Source organism: Sprattus sprattus, assembly GCF_963457725.1.
Source record: "Sprattus sprattus genome assembly, chromosome: 17".
Lineage (NCBI taxonomy): Eukaryota > Metazoa > Chordata > Actinopteri > Clupeiformes > Clupeidae > Sprattus > Sprattus sprattus.
In genome coordinates this window covers 25,291,678-25,313,739 of record NC_137915.1, presented here as the reverse complement: position 1 = coordinate 25,313,739, position 22,062 = coordinate 25,291,678, and the positions used below count along the sequence as shown (strand labels likewise).

The window sequence follows — 22,062 nt, the reverse complement described above, 5'->3', positions numbered from 1 at the left end:
TAAAATGAGGCGGGAGTTCGCTGACTCGTTTGGCTGCGAGTGTAATGGTTGCATTGCGAATCTGAAGATATGAGTGCTGCATTACTCCGGACCTGCTTTCGATATAATGCTCTCTAGCTTGATCTCTCCTGAGATGGAGAATTAGCCAGTAACAGTCCAGACGTTCTGTATCTCGTGCTTTCTATACAACCACCAGTGACATTGCAACTCAAATTCGAAGAATAACATCTCGGATAGTGTAACCGAGCAAGCTAGCTGTACTCGTAGCTAGCAAGCTTTTGGTAGCGACGTGTTTTGTTAAAGTAGTGTTTGTTATAGTCTAAAATGAATGAACCCAGTAAGTTGTTTTAAGATATTCAACTGACAACATACTATAGTTCATATTATCTAACGTCTTATTTAGTTATTTCCGTGGTTGTGATTATCCGTTTCGCAATGTTATCCTGAAAAACGGGTTGACTTGAGTTGTCTGAAGCCAGCGACGCGGCCCAAAACAGTCACTCGTGTGGAGATAGAGCTGGCAGGTGAGTTGCCTACAAACATTTCGCCTCCCATCCAAATATCAACCTGAAATGCTAGTTAGCAGTGTTTCTGAAAACACCTGTAATATGTGTATGTTTACATTCCTACGTAGCAAGCTAACTTAAGTTTAAGTCAAACACTAGCTACGGCCTGAAATTGACTAGGAACGCTTGCTAAGTTACTCGATGGCATATGTTGAACGCTAGCAGCATTGGCTAGCTTTTGTTGTTGCTGTAGCATTAGCCATTAGCTTACACTAGCAAACTAGCATGCTAGCAGATAGCTAGGAAGGCAGCTTTAATAAGATATCGCTAGCAAACCATCGTAGATCCTCGACGTAATACTAGATTAACGTTAGGAGTCAAGGATGGCAAGCCTTGTGAAGGCCAACTCTCATTGTCTGGTGTGTTGCTGGCCGTAGGTTACCATTATCAACAGTAAGTTTGTAGACAACTTGTTAACTTACCATTTGGTTGCTGCCAAGACAGTCTAGTCTCTAGCGAAGTTATCATTAGTACCATAAACTATAGGCAAGTTTGTTTTTTCAACTGACTAGCTAGCAGTGGTAGCCAACAGGTACCGTGGCTAGCTAGCTAGCTAGCTAACATTAGTACCTTACGGGTGTTGTTTGAGTACTTGTCATTAACCGGATTGAGTTGGTGAAAATTACAATGCACTAAAACGTTATTTAGCCATTCCGATGGCTAGTTTACATAGTCTATTATTAAGGCGTTTCTCAAGTACATAAATGATGCATGGCTAGCTATGGAAAACTAGCTTGTGAGTACACATTTTAACTAACGTTAACGTTGCTTTGCGACAGCTGTAACGTTACCTTGACACCGTAGTCGAGATTAGCCAAGTTTATAAATCGACCTGCCATGCAAAAGTCATAGTTAACAGCTTGTAGCAGGACTTATTTACTTAATGTTTGTTGACCAACTTGGTCGAAATTTCATCCATCATAATATGATCGCTAGCCTGCTAGGTAGCTTACGTTAACCTAACGTTAGCTACCCTGTCAGGTAATGTTGGTTTGCTTGATCTTTCATTTCCTCATTGCAGCCATGAATGTTATCGTACCTTTGTAACTATCAAAATCGCAATGTTAGTTTTGAAATCAGTTAAACTCTCAGGATATAGCATGGGCTCTCAGTTGTTGAATTACATTAGCCTAAGCTAGATAACGTTAGCCAGTTTCCACGAAGAAATGTCAAATGCAATTGAATCATTATTTTACAAGCTACAAAGGAGTTGTCAAAACTCGATTTAGCACGTTTGCTCTCATTTGAAATATTGCTCACTATTTGGCGATATCTGTAAGTATGAACAAAGATTATATTCTATTTTCACTGGCGTAATGCAACACCATTTATTGACTCCCAGACAGTTGCAGGCATGGTGTACGCATTTAAGGGTGGAATGACACGATGGCCACGCCCCATAGGGTGCCCCTTAGAGCCCCCTATGCTTTGGACTCTTCTGTTTTGACTTTGATTTTTTAGAAGCTTTTACACTTTAGGCTACTTTAATGGTAATTAGAATATACGCACATGTCACAATTCAATATATCAGACAGGTCCACCACTTTTTAAATGTTACCACCAAATACATTATTTGCTTGCCCCTTCTGTTTCATGTGCTAAGATGTCACAGCAGTGATATTTCAAGAACAGTTTCCGAATACCGGGCGCATCAATTCAGTAGACACCTTTTTTCTGATGTGTGTAACAATCCCTTTGTTTTTTTTCCTAGCTTCCTTGGTGTCCCAGAGTGTCCTCCGAAAGGAGCCAGGATTTGGACAGCTCATGACTTCGGACCAGGAAGCAAAAGTTATAGCTGAACCCCAGGTGCAGCAAGCACAGGAAGCAAAGGAGGAGATCCCCCTTCTGGTACAGTATGAGCATGAATTCCTCATCTATTATTCAATTTTTACCTAGGGCCATCCCCTAGAAGATTCTGTGTTGCTAAGTGATCACAGATTTCATAGTCTGTCGTGGTTGGTAACTGGGTTTGGGGCCATGGCACTCTGCCAGTTTGCTGATCCCATTCATGGAGAGTGTGTTTCTGGCCGCCACACAATCCCTCATGGGGGTTGGGACTTAATTTTTTGAGTGACAGGACCATGTGAACCCCCTGTACAAATTTAAATGTGCTATTTTAGGGAAGGGGAGGGGGAACCTGGGCACGGACTGCCTTTCTCTCCCTCGTGCTCTCTCTGTGAAGCTAGTTGAGGAGCTTCATTTTCAAAGTTTTTGTAGTTTCTTCTTCTAAAATAAGCATTATTATAGGATATTATTTTTTCACTAGCTGTATAATGGGCTGCTGTTTTAGTAAAGAGCTTAATCCCAACTTCGTCAGTGAAAGGACTGGTCTTCTTCAGTCGACGGTGCCCGACGGCTCCCCTGTTAAGGAAGGAACGAGGGAACATGCACGTGCCATGGCAGGACTAGCTGAAGTGAAGCGTGAAAATGGTAACAGGCTTATCCCTGTGGATACTACTAGCAACACGGCAGACCTGTCCACAAGACTTGGTCCAATTGAGAAATGCCGTAGCAGTGTACAGAATGGGACTTTACTTTTGACCGAACCTGTTGAGTGTGATTCCTCTGTCAATAAACCCAGTTCCCTGGATGAAGGAGGAAATGCTGGATCAAAGGACAGATACTTGGAGAGGAAGACAAAGGAAATCAGATTAGTTCGACCACAAATCAAGCCATGTACAGAGAGAGTTATGTCAAACTCTGTAAAAAGGAAAATAGCTGAAAATGCTGTCATGAGGGCTAACTGGTTCAAGGAGGCTACATCATCTGAGAGTTCATATATACCCGAGACAAGCTTAAAAAATGTACCTGGGCAATCACCTTCAGTTGCCACTGGCATGCTTAGCTGTGGTAAAGTCAATTCACATGATGCCTCTGTTGAGCCACTGGTGAAGGATAGTGCAACAAAGGATGTGTGTGTGGTTACAGCTGAAGCTTTCCAAATGGGGAAAGGTAAATCATCAGAAGATCTAGAGAACTGTGACAGTGGTGATTGTGGTTTGGGTGATTATGTTGCCTTAGAGCAAGGTTTTAAAATGCGCACACAAAGCTTCTACAGTATTTGTTCTATTGATGCGGATGACCTGGAAGGTGATTGTGGGCAGGTTGTAGTGACATATGCCCACACTGCCATGGAAATGGATAAAGCACCAGTAACTACAACCAAGGATGATGTTTTACCAGCCACTGTTATAGAGTGCCAATTTATAGCCTCTTGTCCGGTCAAAGAATCTGTTCCTTTGGTTTGCCAACAATGCCCCAAAGTGCTTGTGGAGAATTCTGTTCCATGGTATTCTGAAAGTGTACCACTCCAGTCTGTATCCCACAATGATGATCCAGCCCTCCCTGATCTCCTTCAGACATATGTGTCCAAAGAATCTGTATGTAAACCTTCAGTATTTGAAGATACAGACCCCCTTCCCCATCAGGCTACTTTGAGTGATGTGCTCACTGACCAGGCTGAGGAAAAAGACGTGCTTGCCTTTCTCCCTGGCAAATGTCCTAATGGTACCCTCATGAAAGTCACTGATGACGCCACCCCTGATTTGCTGGAAGGAAAGGGGCAGCTGTCTTCGAGTGAGTTGGGTGGAGGAGAGTCATGGCCAGTGGCGGAGCACAGCAGGCCCCATCCTGTAAATCCGCACCCCCTGAATAGTGTTTATGGGGTGTCGAGTTACGAGCATGCACAGCAGCCACAGCACGCTCCTGAGTCCAGTGTGCAGCTCCACAGTGTATACACGCCACACGTTTCTGAAGCTGCTCAGAGGGATGTCTGCTCAGAAATGCTATGCCATTTAAAGGTCAAGTCTGAGTTGAAAGATGACGTTTTAGAAGAGAACTCCACTTGCCCAGATGAAGTTGTTGATGTAAGCCTTAAAGGGTCAAGGCTGGCTATGCATAGAGATACTACTGGAGGTTCCTCTGAATGTGGTGAAATGCTGCAAAAGGACGGCACCATTTCATTTCCCAACAAGTCAGAGCTTCTTTGTGACAATGGTTTGACTGAGGTTGCCCTAAAAGCTGACTTAAAGATGTCAGATATTGTGTCTGAAATGTCTGTTCAACAAATAGAGAATGATTCATCAAACGAAAGCTCTGTTGCATATAAGACAAAAACACCCCCTTTTGTGGTTAGGCAGTCACTTGATGAAGGAACTGATGCAACTTCTGATCACCATGCGTTTGAATGTTTTAAAGAAGGGCCTACAAATGCAAACTTGTACGCAGAACAGAGTGAAACAGCTCACTGCCAGACGGCGGAATCAGAGAGTGCAAATGTCAATTTAGACTTAATTGATGATGCCATTGAGGACGTTATAAGTTTTAAACTTAAACAGTATGACCTTTCTGAGAGCCAATGTACATCTGTTGCACCTGAAATTTTCAGTGAATGCATTGATATAGACGGCTCTCTTTCTATGGGAGATCCTGTAAATTCACAAAGTTTGGTTTGTGATATAATACTGGAATCAAGTCCTCATGATCCTATAGTAGCTACTGAAAGTGAGGAAACTTTAGACTGCATTGGCACTGCTAAGTGCATAGAAAATGTATTGCCCCCCTATGTGCCTAATTCAGTTGAAGTGAAGGATGCTGTAGGCCTTAGTAGAGGAATGTCTGAGGTAGCTGTAGTAGAAGACCAACACTCTGAACATTGCATTAGTGTTAGCACATCGGTCAAATGTGAAGACTTTAGTGACACATCCTACTCCACTGCATTCTCTCCTGACTCTTTCCCCAAGGCTGCACCTCTCCATCCAATCACAAGCTTTGAGAAGGATCAATGTGCTGGATCTTTACTTTTAAACGATTGTTCCTCCCAACTTGAAGGAATGGTTTCTTCAGAAATGGATGAACCTTTCATCGCTTCTGCAGCTGAGGAGAAAAAATCACTTGTTCTGGAACAGGTCAACCATTCTTATTCTCTCCAGTCTACGGATGCCGCTCAGCTGAGGAATGTGTGTTTGATCAATGCAGAGGGCCCCACAATCCTGGAGAATTCTTTAGAGGACTGCAGTGGCAACAACCAGCTTTCTGAACAGCATAAATACATGCAGCCTAATTATAAATGCGAGCCTGCTAACACAGAGGAATCTACAGAGAAGGACTTGAGTGGAATTCTGTTTGTGACCCCCACAAGTCCATGCATAGAAAGTGGCGAGCCAGTGGACCTGAATCCAATTCATCAAAGTGTTTTGGATCTGAATATTGTGGCATTAGAACAACCACAGGTGCTGATGCTGGAAAACCTGATGTCAGAAGCCATTTCGGAGAGCATGCAGATGAGCCATTCAGGTGCAGATCAAGATGGAAACCTTGATGAGACTCCTGAAATCCAGTGTGCTTTGTCTATGCCCGACATGCCAGAGTTATCAGTGACCACTGACCGTATATGTCTGTCTGAAGACTTCATACAAGAGGACTGCTTTTGTCTGTCTAGCACCAGGTCACCCTTGTCCATCAACATGTCAAACTCCCTGGTTGAAATCAGTCAGGTACTGCCATGTGAAATGCTGAGTCATCAAAGTCTGTTAGGTTCAGGGGAAGAAGTTGAAGATAAGCACAGAACACTTCCTGTGAGTTGCAAAAGCCTGACGCTTGAATATGATGAACAGTGGCCAGCTGCCATTGATGAGAATACCACAGCCGAAAGCCCTGGAGCTGACACATTTCAAGGATCTCTTCTTGGCATGTACAACACATCTCTTGATGCATATCGAGGTACAATGCAACCTCCATTTGAGGTCAATAGGGCTTGGGAGCAAGATCTCACAACCTTTGACTTTAGCCAGCCGATTGCTTTCAACGCGGAGGCAGACCAAGTGGACGTGAACGCCACCACGCCATCTTATGAGATTCACATGTTGAATGGGGAAGCGTTCGTCGTCCCTCCAGAGGCAAGCACTGATGAAATGGAAGGAGAGCAAGGGATGCTTAACCTAGTCTGCAACCTGCTTGAAAAAAGTGATTTCAACGAAGATGCCAATCCTAGCCAATACCTTTCAATGTGGCCTGTAGAGAGTCATGCCACCCTCTGCTCCAGTCCAATTCCAAGATGTGTTGTAGAGACGCCATGGAAGCGTGGGTTCGCGGTCATGCCTCCAGGTGAAAATGGCGAAGAAGGATGTGTTGTAGAGACTCCATGGGAACGTGGGTTCGCTGACATGCCTCCAGGTGAAAATGGGGAAGAAGAAGCCAGTAAGGATGACCTACAGAATTTCCAGGCCTTCATGGCAGCTCATCCGTATAGTCTTATGGCTCTCGATGGTACTTGTTTTTGGGATTGGCAGAGTGCTTTCAGTGAACTAGTAAGTATAGTTAGCAAGCATTGGCAGATAATCATGGCTTTTGGATATTATGTATGAATCACTAATAAATATGGGGGGTATTGTTTCAGGATTCACTAATTGTTTCATTAGTTATTCAGTTTTACCGTGTATTGCAATCTGTGTGCCATGGGAGTCAAAAGGGGGTCATGCCCTTTTTGATTTGATAAGTAACTTACGAATCAGCAATGTATATGGAACAGTATTATTTCACGTGTTGCCATAAATCGCCTTTTCATGTTGAAATTACAGTTTAGACTGACAGTCATTGTATCTTGTCAACTTAGGAGTCTGCCAAGGTCTCTGACCTCAACCCAAATGCTAAAGCATGGGCTAACCATGTTCCCAACTTGGAGGCCTCTGGAACAGCCTACTCCGACGCCTTGCAGTCATGGGTAGAAACGACTAATGGACCAGTGGGCTCTGTGACCGAAGGTAAGCCGTAGTATTTAGTAGAAGTAAACCGGATTGTCACTCATCTGCTAGCAGATGCACATAGCAATATGTGTCTATCTAGATAGGACTTGTATCATTTTTCTAAATAAATGACGGTTATGTGTTGATTTTCATGTTGGACATATACTTATTTGTATATATGCTTTTTTGTTTTTGTTGATAAACACATTTAACTTTGCATAAATTGTGGTCTGGTAATGGCGTCAGCATGAAAGTATGATTTAATCACCAGGTTACGACACAAGCTGTGAGCTTCAGCATGCAACAGTGTCCATGGATGCCACCCTGACTACAATGACCAAGCCAGTGGACATGGAGAGTGCTGCTGAAGACTCCAAACAGCAGCCCAACCTGGCAGGTACGGGCTACAGTCTTAGCATGGCAATCTGCTCTATATCTGTTACAGTGAAAGAAACTATGAAATGTTGCTGGATTTGAGGTGAGATATATATGAACACACCTCTGTGTATTGTTTTACATATATTTCTGTTTGCAATGTGAAATTCAGTGCTTGTGTCTTCTGTCTGAACAGGTGGGAGTGGGACAGACCTCTCCTGCCAGTCAGAGGATCTCCGGGAGAAGCTGAAGGCCACGCTCGAGTTCTGCCTGTCACGGTAAGTGGAAATTACCCATACTGATCATTGGTTCCTCCCAGATGTTCTCCAGTTTCCAAGACCTATTTCAGTCCAAACTTATGATGCCTTGCCATGAATTCATGCTCAATTATCCAGGGCTTGAGAGATCGTGAAAGATTGACACCTTAGTTGAAAAAAAACCCCATCAAATCACCTTCATCTTTTATCTTAATGCAATCTCAGTTTCCCAGGTCTCTCACTGAAGCTGCAATAATTAGGATGTAAGTCAGTCAGATTAGGATGTTGTTCTCCTTAGAGTTAGGAAGTGTTGAGGCTGCTTTATACCACCCTTATTGATGGAAAATTTGGCCTAATTGTTGCAACAGGACCGATCTAAAAATACAGTTTGTCCCGGATCCCGGATTTTTTTTGATTATGTGCTTAAGACTTAGGTAAACTAATCGAGGGAGATTGCATTTGTCAGCTGCCAACTCTATAATAATGGGTGGAAATACAGCTTGGTGTAAAATGCACTGTAGTTTTTGGGTGAAAGAGATACATGTTCTCTATATGGAGTTCAAGTCAAGTCATTTTTATTGTGTCTCCCAGGGGAGACATTTGTTTGGATCCGGGTAATAGCTGCATCACATCAGTACGAAATAACATACAACATACAATCAGTTCATCACATGGGCAAGACAAATCAGATACGAAAACGATCAGTAAAAACTATTGGACAAACAGTGCAAAATTGTTGTACACAATATTGTGCAAACAAACATTCATGTGCAAAAATAGCAATCTGTAAATTCCCACACTCCTGTGCAAATAGCAATCACACCAAACACTCAGCATTCATCCTGACCAAACTGCTCCTCCATTCATACATCCATACCTGTGCAACAGTTGTGTTGTGTCTAGATGCTCTAAAATACAATGTCATGATTGATGCAAACACCTAATTTATAAGTTTTTAAATGTTGCATGAATGTTTTCTGTTTGGACTATCCTGTGTATATATGGGAGTAAGTATTGTTTAGGCATTTGTCTCAGTGCTTTAGAACTTTGTTTCTTTCTAATGGGAGTAGATCTCACCAGCTTGGAATTTAAAACGTATTGGTGTTTGTGACGGGTCCATTGGATCTTAGGCAAATGCATTATGACTTTCTCCATGCAGCAAGAAAAAAACAAACAAAAAAACACTGGAACAGGTGTTTTCAGTTCCCCCAGACAGATGTTATGAGATTCCACCTTCATGTGACAGCTGCTCAAAAGATTCTTTTGTTACAAATAAATAAAACATCTGTATGTGTCAACCAATCTCCAAACCTGAAACAACACTGGGTTTGTTTCCTGTAGTTGTCATTACTCCTTTTTTTAAACTTACATATTAAACACAAAAAATCGTCTTGGTGTCCCATTACAGCTTTGATGCTGCTGTTATTGCACTAGCTTGTATTGTGCAAACCAAAAGCTGGCGTCTACTGTTCTGTCATTGAAGTGTGTTGTAATCCACACTGAGGCGCTGCCTTAGTTGGTTAGTGGTGTATTAAGCAAGTGATGCCAACTCGTACGTATTGATCCGTACTAATACGAAATTGTGGTGGAAATACAGCGATACGAATATAATGACTCATTCATACGAATTTAGGGTCAACTTGCGATATTTTTTAATGAATAGAAATAGAATATTTGCTCGAGAAATAATCACAAATGTTTCATGATTTGGCCTCCTGCTTACCAACGTGGAGGGCGCCATTCTTGTTTACATTGACCAACGTGATATGCTTGCGCTGATTGGTCGATATTATAGCTGCAGCGACACAAAGACCAATAGGGAAGTTCGGTTCATTGTAATCTATTTAAGTGCAAACAAGCGATTGGGAAAATGTTTTAATGTTATATGAAGACTATTTACTTTTGACGTTGATGGATAAAGTAACCTTGTCACCAACTGATTTGGGTATGTTTCTGTGATGTTTTTTTAAATCAACTACTGCTTAATATGGAACCCCAATGAAAGAATATTAAACTAATGATCAGGAATAAAAGTTTCTTGACTCGAGCGATACTTTTTTCTAACACGCATACGGATGGTAAACGCAGAATGAAGACTCAGTAAGGGTTCGAATACACATACGCGTTTTTTAAAAACTGGACGCTAGAAAATGCATTGATTCCTATGGTACGGCGCGCTTTGAGTGAAAGCGCGCTGTACCATAGGAATCGATGCATTTCCTAGCGTCCCGTTAAAAAAAAAACGCATATGTGTATTCGAACCCTAAGGCATAAGACTGAAGTTGGAACAGACCGCATTTGTTGTCATCCCCGTGGCAACAAACTGACACGAGCACCGCTGCTGTCACTGCTCTTCTAGGCGTTGTCGAGCAGTACTTTCCACGTGGCGGTATTCCGTCTAATCAAGGTCCTTTCTTACTTCGCTCAATTTGTCTTACTGAGTCTTTTCATTTAGCGCAATCTTAGCTTCTGTTGTGGACAAAAAATTCTAATTTTTTACAAGTTTTTGAATATAGGATGCAAACTTTATATTCTAAAATTATGGCTGAAAAAAAGAAGAAGCAATTTCCTAGGAAACAGACTTTCTCCCAGAGTTAGCCTATACCAAGGAATTCACTTCTATTAGTTCAAGTCCTGTCAACCAGTCATGCCTTTTGCACTATATGTCGGTCCACATTTAGCATTGCCCATAGTGGACTCTATGATGTTAAGACACACATGTCTTCCATCAAACACAAAACAGCCAGCACCCAAGTCCAAGGGAATACGAGTCTACTGTCAATGGGTTTTGAGACCCAGTCCAGTGGCATGACCCTGACTGAGAAAGTAACCTGTTCAGCCATGATTTTATTTCATAAGGGTTGCATTTTGGGTACAGAAACTTATAAAATATGATATACTTCCACCACAATATGAAAAGGTTGCCAAAATACACTATGACACAGCCAAATTCATGTGGTTAAGAAAAGAGACCCTCTCAAAAAGTGATCTTACAGACTACAAATAAGTCTACGTTTGTAGGCTGAATGGCAAAATATTGTTTCTTTTATAAGTACATATCAAAATTTTGCCCGTGGCACCATTAACGCAGTGCAGATTTCACTTAAGGAAAAATACTAATTTACTGGGGAAAATACTAATTTTGGAACCATTGAGTACACATTGGCACACCACAATGTTGGCAATACTGCTAATGGCAAGTTTACACCAAACGATTTCAGCCCTGATTTTCCACTTGCCTACATTTTTGGGAGATTGCAGACAAAAGCCCCATTTCAGAGGTGCTCATTAATCGCCATGTGTGAATTGTGAAAAGATACCATCCAGATCATGTAGTGTGACAAGACTGACAATAAGGGCGCTACACCTGCATCACAATAAGAATATTATTCTTCCTAGTTTTATTGCTGCAGATCCATGCACACAAAACTTGTATTGTTCGTGCTCCATTTTTAACGAACAACAAATCCTGTCTCGCACATGGTATCGAGTCATTTCCCGTGTCACTTCTCACATGCATCTTTGTCACACAACCTAGTTTGGAGACCAGGGGGAGTTCCAACTATGTGGTTTAGAGACAAACTTCGGTAAGTTAACTTTGGATAAGTGGCCAACCTCCTAAAAGAAGAATGAAACGATAGGGCTCTTCTAGGAAGTTTACCAGGTTTGTCACTAAGCCACGTACGTGGTAAAGAAAACCCAGACAGACTCATCAGAGATTACTGCTGGTGAAATATTGTAATGTTGGACCCCCTGTTGCTGGTCAGTCATGTTGTGTGCAAACCACAATGACTTCAAGATTCCTGATTAGAAGAAAGCAAGTTGTGTGGGGTACAGTCCAGCAATCTGACTACTTTCCAAGTCATTTGTGTCCATGGGACAACTCTGGCCGTGATTCTTGGGCATGTGCAGCAGCGACTGTGAGGAACTTGAGTTTGCTGTTGTGGGAGTTTGTTAAAGAATGTACTCAGGGAGGGACCGTGGGTGGGAGGGAATGGAAGTGACTGGTGACTTGATTTTGTTTTGTTTGCTTCATTTCTTCTTCTAGGGAGAATCTGGCCAATGACATGTACCTCATCTCTCAGATGGACAGCGACCAGTACGTGCCAATCGTCACTGTGGCCAATCTCGACCAAATCAAGAAGCTCAGCACTGATGTGGAGCTCATCTCTGACATTCTAAAGTGTAAGCCGCTTTTACCCCTTGGTGGCCAAGACCACCGACCTGTAATAGGTTGTTTTGTTGCATAGTGAGATGAATTTGAAACGCTTGTTCAATGTTTTGTGTTTAATCCCCCTCCAGCTCTGCCTCTTGTCCAGGTGGATAAGTGTGGCGAGAAGGTGAGACCCAACCAAAACCGCTGCATCGTCATCCTGAGGGAGGTCCCTGAGGCCACTCCTGTGGAGGCAAGTCTCTCTCTGTCTTTCTTTCTTTCTTTCTTTTTCTCTCTTTCTCTCTCTCTCTCTCTCGCTCATTTCCCTGGTTGAATTTCTCTTCCTGTTTTTTACTGTCCTGTGGCAAGCCTGTAATTTGTCCGTCTCTCAGTTTGTGTTTGCTGATCCTCCCTGTTTTGGTCTCACAGGAAGTCGAGGCGCTCTTCAAGAGCGAGAACTTGCCCAAGTTTATCAACTGTGAGTTTGCCTACAATGACAACTGGTTCATCACCTTTGAGTCTGAGGCAGATGCGCAACAGGTACGACACTGTTATGTTGGTTTGATTTATATATATATATTTTTTTTGTATTAAATTCATATCAAATCAAATATCATCTTAGATTCCAAAAGTTAAATCACTATTGTGTGTTTCACAGGCATACCAGTACCTTCGAGAAGAAGTGAAAACCTTTCAAGGAAAGCCAGTTAAGGTACTAGTTTGGCCAGCCAAGTTTCACTTCTTTGTTTCTGACTGCTCAGCTCTGGTGTCATTTATGGTGCATATTTGGCTGATAAATTGTGTTCTTTTTCTTGTGAAGGCCCGCATAAAGGCCAAAGCCATTGCCATTAACACATTTGCGCCAAAGAACGGCTACCGGCCGGTTGACCAGCCTGCTACCAACCAGCAGCGCTTCACGTCCTACTACATGCCACCCATCTATGGAGCAGCACAGCAACAGTTCCCTCCCCTTTACAGACTGGTTGCCCCCCAGGGCTGGTCTACAACACAAGGTTACTTGGATCCCAATATGGTGAGTGCTCCATACTGGCACCATTATTTTCTTCCACTGCAAAAACCTGTGATTTTTTTTTTTTTTTTTTTTTTCCTCTACCCATTTGTGGTGGTTTACTAATTTACATTTCTTGTGCATACGCAGCAGGTGGCTCAATTTCCGAACCCCAGCTTCATCAATGGCTTTCCAGGGTCCCCTAACTTTAAATCGGCCACGTCCCCTCTGAATATCAGACAGTACACTCCGAGAAACAGGTACTGCTGATATCCACCATGACTCATGACACGGGCCTCTCTTGATTTGCCTTCTTTCTGACATTTTCATAGTTTGTCTCCATTTTCTTTCCTGGGCAGAAACCACAACAAACCCCACGTTCGATCAAACACCCTGGGGCTGGACAGAGGTGTGGGCATCCTAGACAACCCTCCACCCTTCCCCAGTTTCCCTGCGGATCGCGTGTCCAACGGGGCCCGCGCCCCTCCGCCCCACCACCTGGGCCCTGGCCGCACGCGTCTACCCTCCGGCCTCCCTCACCCACGCCGGGAGCAGGTCGGCAGCGGACGCATGGAGCCCAACGGGGCCAACTCCTCCCCCAGCGCTGGCCGTGGCAGGTAACCACTTAAAGGAGTCTTGTTTCTCTAACTGGGCAGTCACAGGACACCATGTTGTGTTTGGGTGTCCTTAAATGTCTGCTGATGAATGCAGGAATAGGTCTTGAGCTGCTTTATTATAACAGCTTTTGCAGCAAAATTTGAATTTGGTGTCGGGGCTAATAGCCTGCATGGAGTGGTCGGCTAGACTTGGATTATCTAACAAACAGGCCAAGTCAGCTCATGGTAAAGTCTTGGAACTCTACCTACAATGATTTTCAGAAGGAACAAAGCTCCGTCAAACACCCGTCTCTAATAAGCCTAGCCAGTGCAGCACAGTGATCCTTAGGGTGCACTCCAGGGAGGTTTTGGTGCGTACGGGGTCCACTTGAGCCGTTGAGTTTGTCTTGTTGAAGCTGGTTTCCAAACTCGAGTGAGCACCAATGTTCCCTCTAAGCTGCGCGCGCGTGCGCCCGCGCAGGCCAGTCGAAGAGGCCGCGCAATAGATTTTACAGACAGCGCACATTGTTCAGACCGCATAACGATTTTCTTTGGGGTTTAAAAATCTGAGCATCAAAGGGTATGTAGGCTAGGTAATAAACATTTAAAATACTGACATGTCTGACAACCAAGCCGGATGTGCGCTAGAATGTTTACATACAAAATTTCCTTTAGCTCTCTTGCCGGGCTCTGCTCCAGCAGTTATAGGCTACCATGGCGAAAAGACAGGCAGAGCAGGTGTCCCAGAAAAAGGTCTGCCTAACGTTTACAGGAGCGGCTAGACGAAATAGTCCAAACTGACTCAGGTAGGATAAAACTTTCAGACATATTTACATATGCTCCGAGGCAAACGCGAAAAGAGTTCGCTCGTGGGAAAACATGCAGTGAACAAAAGTGACATTATTCTGTTTGTCCTTAAAGTTTGTGAGCACTTGGATGCTCACTTCCCTGAGCTGAGTGGGCTGCCTTTGAGCCAGACACGTTGCGCAGTTAGTACATTTGATCATGGGCTGAATGACGTGACCAATCTGGCAAAAAGGTTCGAAGCGCTTCTGGAGGAAGCATAATATGATTATTTGTCAACAACAAATTCAAGTTCATGGTTATTGAAAAGTGAGCATTTTCCAGATCTGGTACAACTTCTTGACATTTGTGGCGCATTTCAAGCATCTAGCGCCGACTGTGAACGCGGTTTCAGTCTAATGAATGCCACTAAGACAAAATCGTGAGGCGAGAAGATTTGAGGTAGAAATTTCCAATATTTTCAATTAGACCTATAAGGCCCCATTCAAAGTGATCTTGATAACTGCAACAACATTTTGACAAATGTTTAGTCAGAAAGGTGTGTCTTCCATAGGCCTGCAGACAAGATGAGCCACACAGCCAGATAGGCCTAGCTCCAAGCTCCCTCAATGTAATTCAAATGACATGTTTTGTAGCTTAGTTTGTTGCAAACCACTCCAGTTATTAAATAATTTATAAAGGCTACCTTTAGGAAAAAATACACCATTATTACTATATGTATTGTAAAGCACTGCATTAGCATTTTTCTTTCAATGAAGTTCTGCTTAAATGTTGTACCTGCTGAGAAATGACTAAACACCTTGGATACTTTTATTTTGTATAAATATATATATATATCATTATCATTCATAACCAGTGAACCAGTCATAAACCCTAAACCTTATTCATTTTCAACCAAAGATCCTTTAAGTTCAACTAAACTGACTGGTAAAACACCATCATTAAAATGTTCCAAAGTCCAGCCATTATAAAGGATATTGAATTAATATCAACCTTGAAGACATATTCATGCATTTGCTGTCATCTCTTTGGAAACCTATGGCTAACACAGGCTCGTGGTCATTTTCGTCAGGTTGCGTGGTTTACGAATTGCTCACAGTGCTGAAATGTGCGCTCAGAATAAATAAGATTTGCTCAGTGCTGAAAAAAATTAGAGGGAACATTGGTGAGCACCCAGGGACCGTACCCGAGCCCTCCAGACGGCTCATCTGAACTCCAGTGCGCTTTGTTTGGTGTGAAAGCTAAATGTGAAATGATTTATTAACATGCAATTTTCTAAACCGCTAGCACAAATATTACATGGCAATTCATGCTTGAGGGTGTGCATGTATGCTCTGAGAGCCAAGCTGCAAATTCATCTCAATTTGCCAGCTGTCTCAGCAAACACCTCCTTATCCAAGCAGCTCGCATCATTTACGGAAGATAAAAAAAATAATTAACAAAAATAATTAAAAAATGTCTTACTTACCTTACTTTGTGTTGTTGCTTAGAGACCGTGGTAAATAAAACAGACCATGGTTTGCAACCAAAACATGTAATGTGAGAGAACACCAGCGGGGGGAGGGAGGAATAATCACACTCGTGTTTGGAGCAGCAGAACAACAGATGGACAGAAAATGGACAGATTCTTGCTAATACACAGCCCTACCTCCTCCAAGCGGTCTTGGGGCCCGTACCAGGGTCCACTCCTGTGCTCAGAAAACAGCTTTCTTACCAAACCAAACCGATTAAATGGACTCTAGTTTGAACCAAATGTTCTAGTGTGGAAACATCAAAGCCTTTAAGGTAGAGTAAAGTATATTCTGATATTCTGGTCGTCACCAGATTGTGTAGGTCATCTGTGCTGCCAAAAAAATATTTATTGGGGGATGCATCAAAGTTATTTTCAATGTTCTACTGGGTCTGAATAGGAGTGTATTTAAACTGTAGAAGTGAACCCAGGCTATGAACACCAGCGGAGTTCTCAGTGTTTTTTACTTACTTAGGGCCTGATTTACTAACATTGCGACCGCAGATTAAGCTGCACATTAACGCACAGTGTTTTTGCGCATTTTCCGTGGTATTTATCAAACCAGATCCGCGCTGGCCAATTTGTGTTTACTCCGCCCTTTAGATCCTGATTTACTAACATTGCGACCGCAGCTTAATCTGCGGTCGCGCATTAACGCACAGTGTTTTTGCGCATTTTCTGTGGTATTTATCAAACCAGATCCTTTAGTGTTATTTAGCACACCGTTAAAAGACGGGAGAAATCGCCTGCATGTTACTGCCACCATGGAGATTCGAGGAAGACAAAATGAAGGTTCAGCGAAGAGGAGATAGAAATATTGGTTCACGTTCGCTCAATCACTGAACCTGATTCAATGTGCGCGACTGCGCGTGGTTATATTGTTTTTCTGCCCGCCATCACCTACAGCGAGATGTTTAAAAGAACACGATTATAAAGAATATGCTATTGGTGGCATTAATGCATAAACGGTCTCATATAACAATAAAGATGTGTACATGGGACAATTTATACAAGGGACATGGCACTATTCCGGAAGATAAAACTGTCATGGACAGATCCAGGGTATTTGGCTACCATGTAAGTAATGGTCATGTTGGCATCACATATGACCTGGACATTCATTGAATATGTGTGCTTTCTGTTTCGGTAAATGTGTTCTGGATTGAAGGTGGGACTGTTTGCATGTGAGTGCGATCAATGGCTCCAATTACGTTTGGAAAGTTTAATTTCAGCTATCGTAGTGGGGAAATGTATATTGACCAGTGCGCCGTAGCAATGCGTCGAGTACCTGGGTGAATATTTGGCTAAGTGAAGGCTGAGATATACCAACTGCAGAGGCTATAACTGTTTGAAATTATCCGGAGGAATGGAATGTGATCGCCAGGTGGAGGGTTCGATGTTGTCTCTGATCTGGTCCAGTAATTGAAGTATTGCGTGGCTGGTTAACCTGTACCGTCTAATGATTTGTGGTTCGCCTAACTGAAAAAGTGTTATACGAGTTGAAAAAATTATTTTTGTGCACTGTTGCTGTCTTCTTTCTTCGCATTGCTCTTATAACTGCTGCCATATCAACGTTTTCAGACTCAATGGAAATGCACTTCCTATTTAAGACGTTCTTTTATGAGTCAGAGAATAAGCCCGCAAATCAGAGACGTGCGCTCGCCAGGCAGTTTTAGTAAGTACCACGCAATACATCGTTAGGCGCACTCCTCCCATTAAATTGCGCTTCACGCCCATGTTACCACCCACGTTTCCGTGCCATCCCACCTGTTTGCAGGTACACACCCACAAAGCGTTAATATGCGCCTCTACTCAAATGCGCCCCCTTAGTAAATACCGTTTTATGTTAACGACCGCTATTTTACGCCTGAAATGGGCGCAATCCTGTTAGTAAATCAGGCCCTTAGTGTTTTTTCAGTGTATTTTAACATCATGGGTAACAACCCAAATAGCAAAAACCAAGACACTGATAACACTGTGCTCTCTTGTTCTTTCACAGGAAAAATGTGTATGGCAATAGAAAGAGAAGGGACGACAAGTTTACAGTAAGTGTGTCTCCCCTGTTTGTGTGGTGTGGCTTGTGTGTGCGTGACCATGGACCTAGTGTTTTCAGTGTGCTCGCCCGTCTCTGAGCTGAACTCTGGGTGTGTTTGTTTTGGACAGCGATCCTCCACGCAATCCCCTCCTCCTGCCCCAGAGCGCACCCCCTCGCCCAGTTTTGAGCTGGGCCTGTCCAGCTTCCCGCCCCTCCCTGGTGCCGCAGGCCAGCTGAAGCCTGAGGTGAAGGCAGAAGTCCCCGCCGAGAGCAGACTGTCTGCTATCGTCACTGGAACCACTAAGACAGAGAAGGTACACCAAAACCATGCCCTGTACACCCTGATCTTTTTTATATAAATATATATATATATATATATATATATATATATATATATATATATATATACACACACACATACATTTTTAATTTGTGTATGGCTGTGTGTGGGCTTTGTGAGAATGTAATGTGTATCTCACTGGGTCTTTTTTGGCTTTTGTGTTGTTTATTTTCGTACAGCCTCTGAGTAAGGATCTGGTCAGCAGCCGTTGTGTGGCTTTGGCGCCTCCCAAAGAGCTACCCCAACCTGCTGTGGCCCCGCCTGCCCAGGAGCATAAACCGCCCCCATCTCCAGCCTGCTCCCAAGAGTAAGTTGCACCCGTCTCAACCAGCCACCCTCCAAACACTGCATTCCAGACATGATCAATTGTGTAAGCTTGGCACGTCAGGTTCAAATGGGGTGTGCTTCCGTCTGCAGCACTCCGAAGGCTCCTCCAGAGAAGCCCAAAGACATCCCACTAACTGCAGATAAGACGCCGGCACCAGCGCCTGGCCCATCACTGACCACTCCTGCTCCGCAGACCTCCACAGCAAAGGTAAGAGGAGGTGACCGTTAAGGGCTTGACAACCAGACATTTTCAGCTCATAGATCCTTTTTTTTATGGCCCCAGAACTACTCATGGGGTTCGCTGTATTATTGGTTAAATGCATTTATTGAAAATCACCCAGCTAGAAAGCTAGCGAACAAAGAACAGAAAATGTGCTTCATTCAATCTCGAAAAGGTCGTCCATTATCCCCTTATTTATTTGAATTGGCATGAAACCCTGCTGGATCCTAGCTGTCTTCCCTGTGCAGTAACAATGTGCTGTTTTGGTAGCAGGAGCCACGCAAGCCCAGCTACGCTGAGATCTGCCAGAGAATAAGGGAGGGTCCCCCCACCCTTCAGCCCCTCCAAGAGGCTCGGCCGGCCTCTGGGGATGAGATCAGGGCCCCTGACGCGGGCGAGCCCAAGAGCAAGGATCCCAAGCCTGCCGCCGGGCGACCCCGAGAGGCCTGGAGGCCCCAGCCGGAGGGCGGAGAGAGACTCGGAGCTGAGGCCGCCTCCTCCACCTCCTCCGTGCACCATACCTGAAGGGGCTCGCTAGCTCCACTCCTGCAAAGACTGGAAATGAGAGAAGTAGAACTACCCCCACCCACTTCCCCAGTGTGTCAGAGCTGCAACATTAATTACCCCGCGCACACACACACACACACCCATACAAACACACATACAAACTTACGCACAGACACATACACATGCACGCAAATACGGCAAATCCTCCCTCCCGATTTCAGACTATTTCTCTCTGCTCTCTCTCCCTACTGATTTCTCACTAGTGACACTTCTCTCTCCTGCCCCCCATCCCCACTCCCACTCCTGCCCTGCAATCCCCACCTCTCTAAGTGCAAACATGACGGCTTGTCACTGGAATCAGGGCTTGGAGGCAGAAGCACTTGTGGGTGCAGAGGCATTTCCTTTCTTTGCGTGTGTGTGTGTGTGTGTGCGTGTGTGCGTGCGTGCGTGCGTGCGTGCGCGTGTGCCTGCGTGTGTGTGTGTGTGTGTGTGTGTGTGTGTGTGTGTGTGTGTGTGTGTGTGTGTGTGCGCGTGCGTGTGTTTACGTTCTCTACTCTTCATTAACAAAATGACTTTTTTTGTTTGTTTTTTCCTTTTCAAGGACAATGATATTTAAGTACTGGCTATGTATGTACTCTGATTAGTTTGGCAAGAGGCTAATGCTTTTTAATGTAGCTACGTGTTGATGGTAGAAGTGTGGAGGTTGGATTAGTGCTGAACACTTTTCTTTTTATACATCTCTATATAAATATATTTTATATAATCTTTTTTAAACCAGGTATTGTTACAGGCAGCACTGGTCTTGATTTTTCTTTTTTCATTTCCTCCCCCCAGACTGTTTTGTCCAACATTCTCCTTGAAAGCAGGTGTTGTAGCCGTGTTCTGCATGATAGAAAAATTCTGGAAAAGAAATCTTCCCTCAGATGTTTTTTTTTTTTTTTTTTTTACACCATTTAACAAATCAGCACTGGAGGATTGCTCGCTTTTTTTTCTTTCTTTTTTTTAAGGGAAAAAACCAATACACCAGCACACAGTAATACCTTTTGAATCCTTTGTATTGGTGTGGTTTAAGTAGCTGGTGAGAAGTATTCCATTGTCCTGTGTGTGATAATAATTTTTTTTTCTTTTCTTTTTTTAAAGATGTATCTCATTTTGTTTCTAATTTTAATTGAGCGCCTTACTTAGATTTAATTTGTATATTATTATTATTATTATTTTTTTTCCTATGTGGAAGTCAAAAAGAACTGCACACTGATGAGTCCTCAGGGGGCTGGGGCTTAGGGCTCAGGTAGGGTAGGGTAGAGCAGGGTTTTGCGGGGTGGGAGTTTGGGTGTTAATGTGCCTAGCCTGTTTTCTGTCTTGTGTTGAAACTGGCATCTGTTCTCTCTAAGTCTTTTACTCATGCTGACGTGGTGCTAATGGGTTGTTTCTTCTGTAAGTTGTGTTTTTTGTTTTGTGTTTTTCTCTTTTGTGTGCTGTCAGTTTTTGGGCAGGGGAAAAAAAAAAAAAGCCTAGGAAAAGTACCACAGGAAAAAAAATAATAATAAAAAACCCCCCCTCATGTCCCACATTAACTAGTCTGACTCGAGACCCAACATTTTTGAAGGATCCACACAGGACTACAAAGTGTTCACTCTGACAGAAACAAAGAAGCTGTGTGCATAGAGGCGTTATTCCTTCCCCATCTTCTGCATGTTCCCCCATCCTCCTCGTGAGCGCTCCATTCTTGTGGACCGTGGTCACCCATCGGTTTTGTTCTTGTTTTCCTTCGTCTTGCGGTCGAGTGTTGGTCTCTTCTCATTACTGTGTTCCACTCAAACTTCGAATCGGTATCAGACCACAGAAAGCCACTGGCCAGGTTCCTAATAGACGTCTTCCTGTCAATTAAGGGGGCTCGGGTCTTCCCCTCATCCAGTGCATCTCACTTCTGATATCTTCCTGCTTTTCCTTCTTAGGGAACAGACAAAAAGGTTAGGCCATTTTTGCCGTGTGACATGAATATGACACATTGATCTGCAAGGCTGACATTGTGAGCAGGGGGTGGGGAGTGGAGGGTTGAAGCCCTATTACGAGAAACGATACAAAGGTTGAATAAAGCAACCCCCTTCGCAGTTATTTTTAAAATGTGCAGAAAAGGGTAACTATATGTAAAAGAAATTACCATTTAAAAACTTGAATTTATTTAAACTTGAAAGAAGACGTTTGCCTTAACTGTTCAGCTAATCACTTGGAGTTTTTTTTTTATTTTTTATTGTAATTTGTTTTCTTCTCCCGTTTTTCCCCTCTTTACCCCCACCCCAAGTGTTTTTTGGGGAAAAAAATGTTCACATAGCCTTTGTCACCGTGTCCTGCTCAGTTGTTTTCTTTTCTGTCTTTTTCAAACTCCAAATAGCAGAGCACACTTGGGATTTAGTGAAGGAAGAAATGGAAGAATCTCATTTGGCTGTTTATTCAGTTGTTTGATTTTCTTTTTTCTTTTTTGTAAATGCAAATAGTTGATACTGTATTAAATATGTGCACTCTGATGTGTGTACGATGTCTGTACAGATGTAAATAATTTGAAAAGAAAAAAAAATATTAAAGGTACCCTTACATTGGTTTAAAAGAAAAAAAGATGTAT

General features: G+C 43.2%; 1 protein-coding gene across 6 annotated transcripts; it reads left to right on the top strand.

The window, feature by feature from the left end:
* Positions 1-62: 62 nt before the first annotated feature.
* On the top strand, positions 63-20,723 carry larp4b (La ribonucleoprotein 4B). 6 transcript variants are annotated; one of them, XM_080855235.1, is made up of 17 exons: positions 63-524; positions 2,278-2,414; positions 7,180-7,327; positions 7,581-7,706; positions 7,881-7,962; positions 11,990-12,126; positions 12,244-12,347; positions 12,524-12,634; positions 12,753-12,806; positions 12,915-13,127; positions 13,254-13,363; positions 13,463-13,720; positions 18,013-18,058; positions 18,177-18,362; positions 18,568-18,695; positions 18,806-18,923; positions 19,206-20,723. In XM_080855235.1, exons 2-17 carry the CDS (start codon positions 2,331-2,333, stop codon positions 19,458-19,460), a joined length of 2,160 nt encoding a protein of 719 aa, XP_080711361.1. In that variant the 5' UTR covers positions 63-524; positions 2,278-2,330; the 3' UTR covers positions 19,461-20,723. The 6 variants fall into 6 exon arrangements, with proteins under 6 accessions (XP_080711361.1, XP_080711359.1, XP_080711360.1 ...); XM_080855233.1 differs by having other exon boundaries at positions 13,436-13,720; XM_080855234.1 differs by lacking the exon at positions 63-524 and adding an exon at positions 892-959 and having other exon boundaries at positions 13,436-13,720.
* The last annotated feature ends 1,339 nt before the right edge of the window (positions 20,724-22,062 follow it).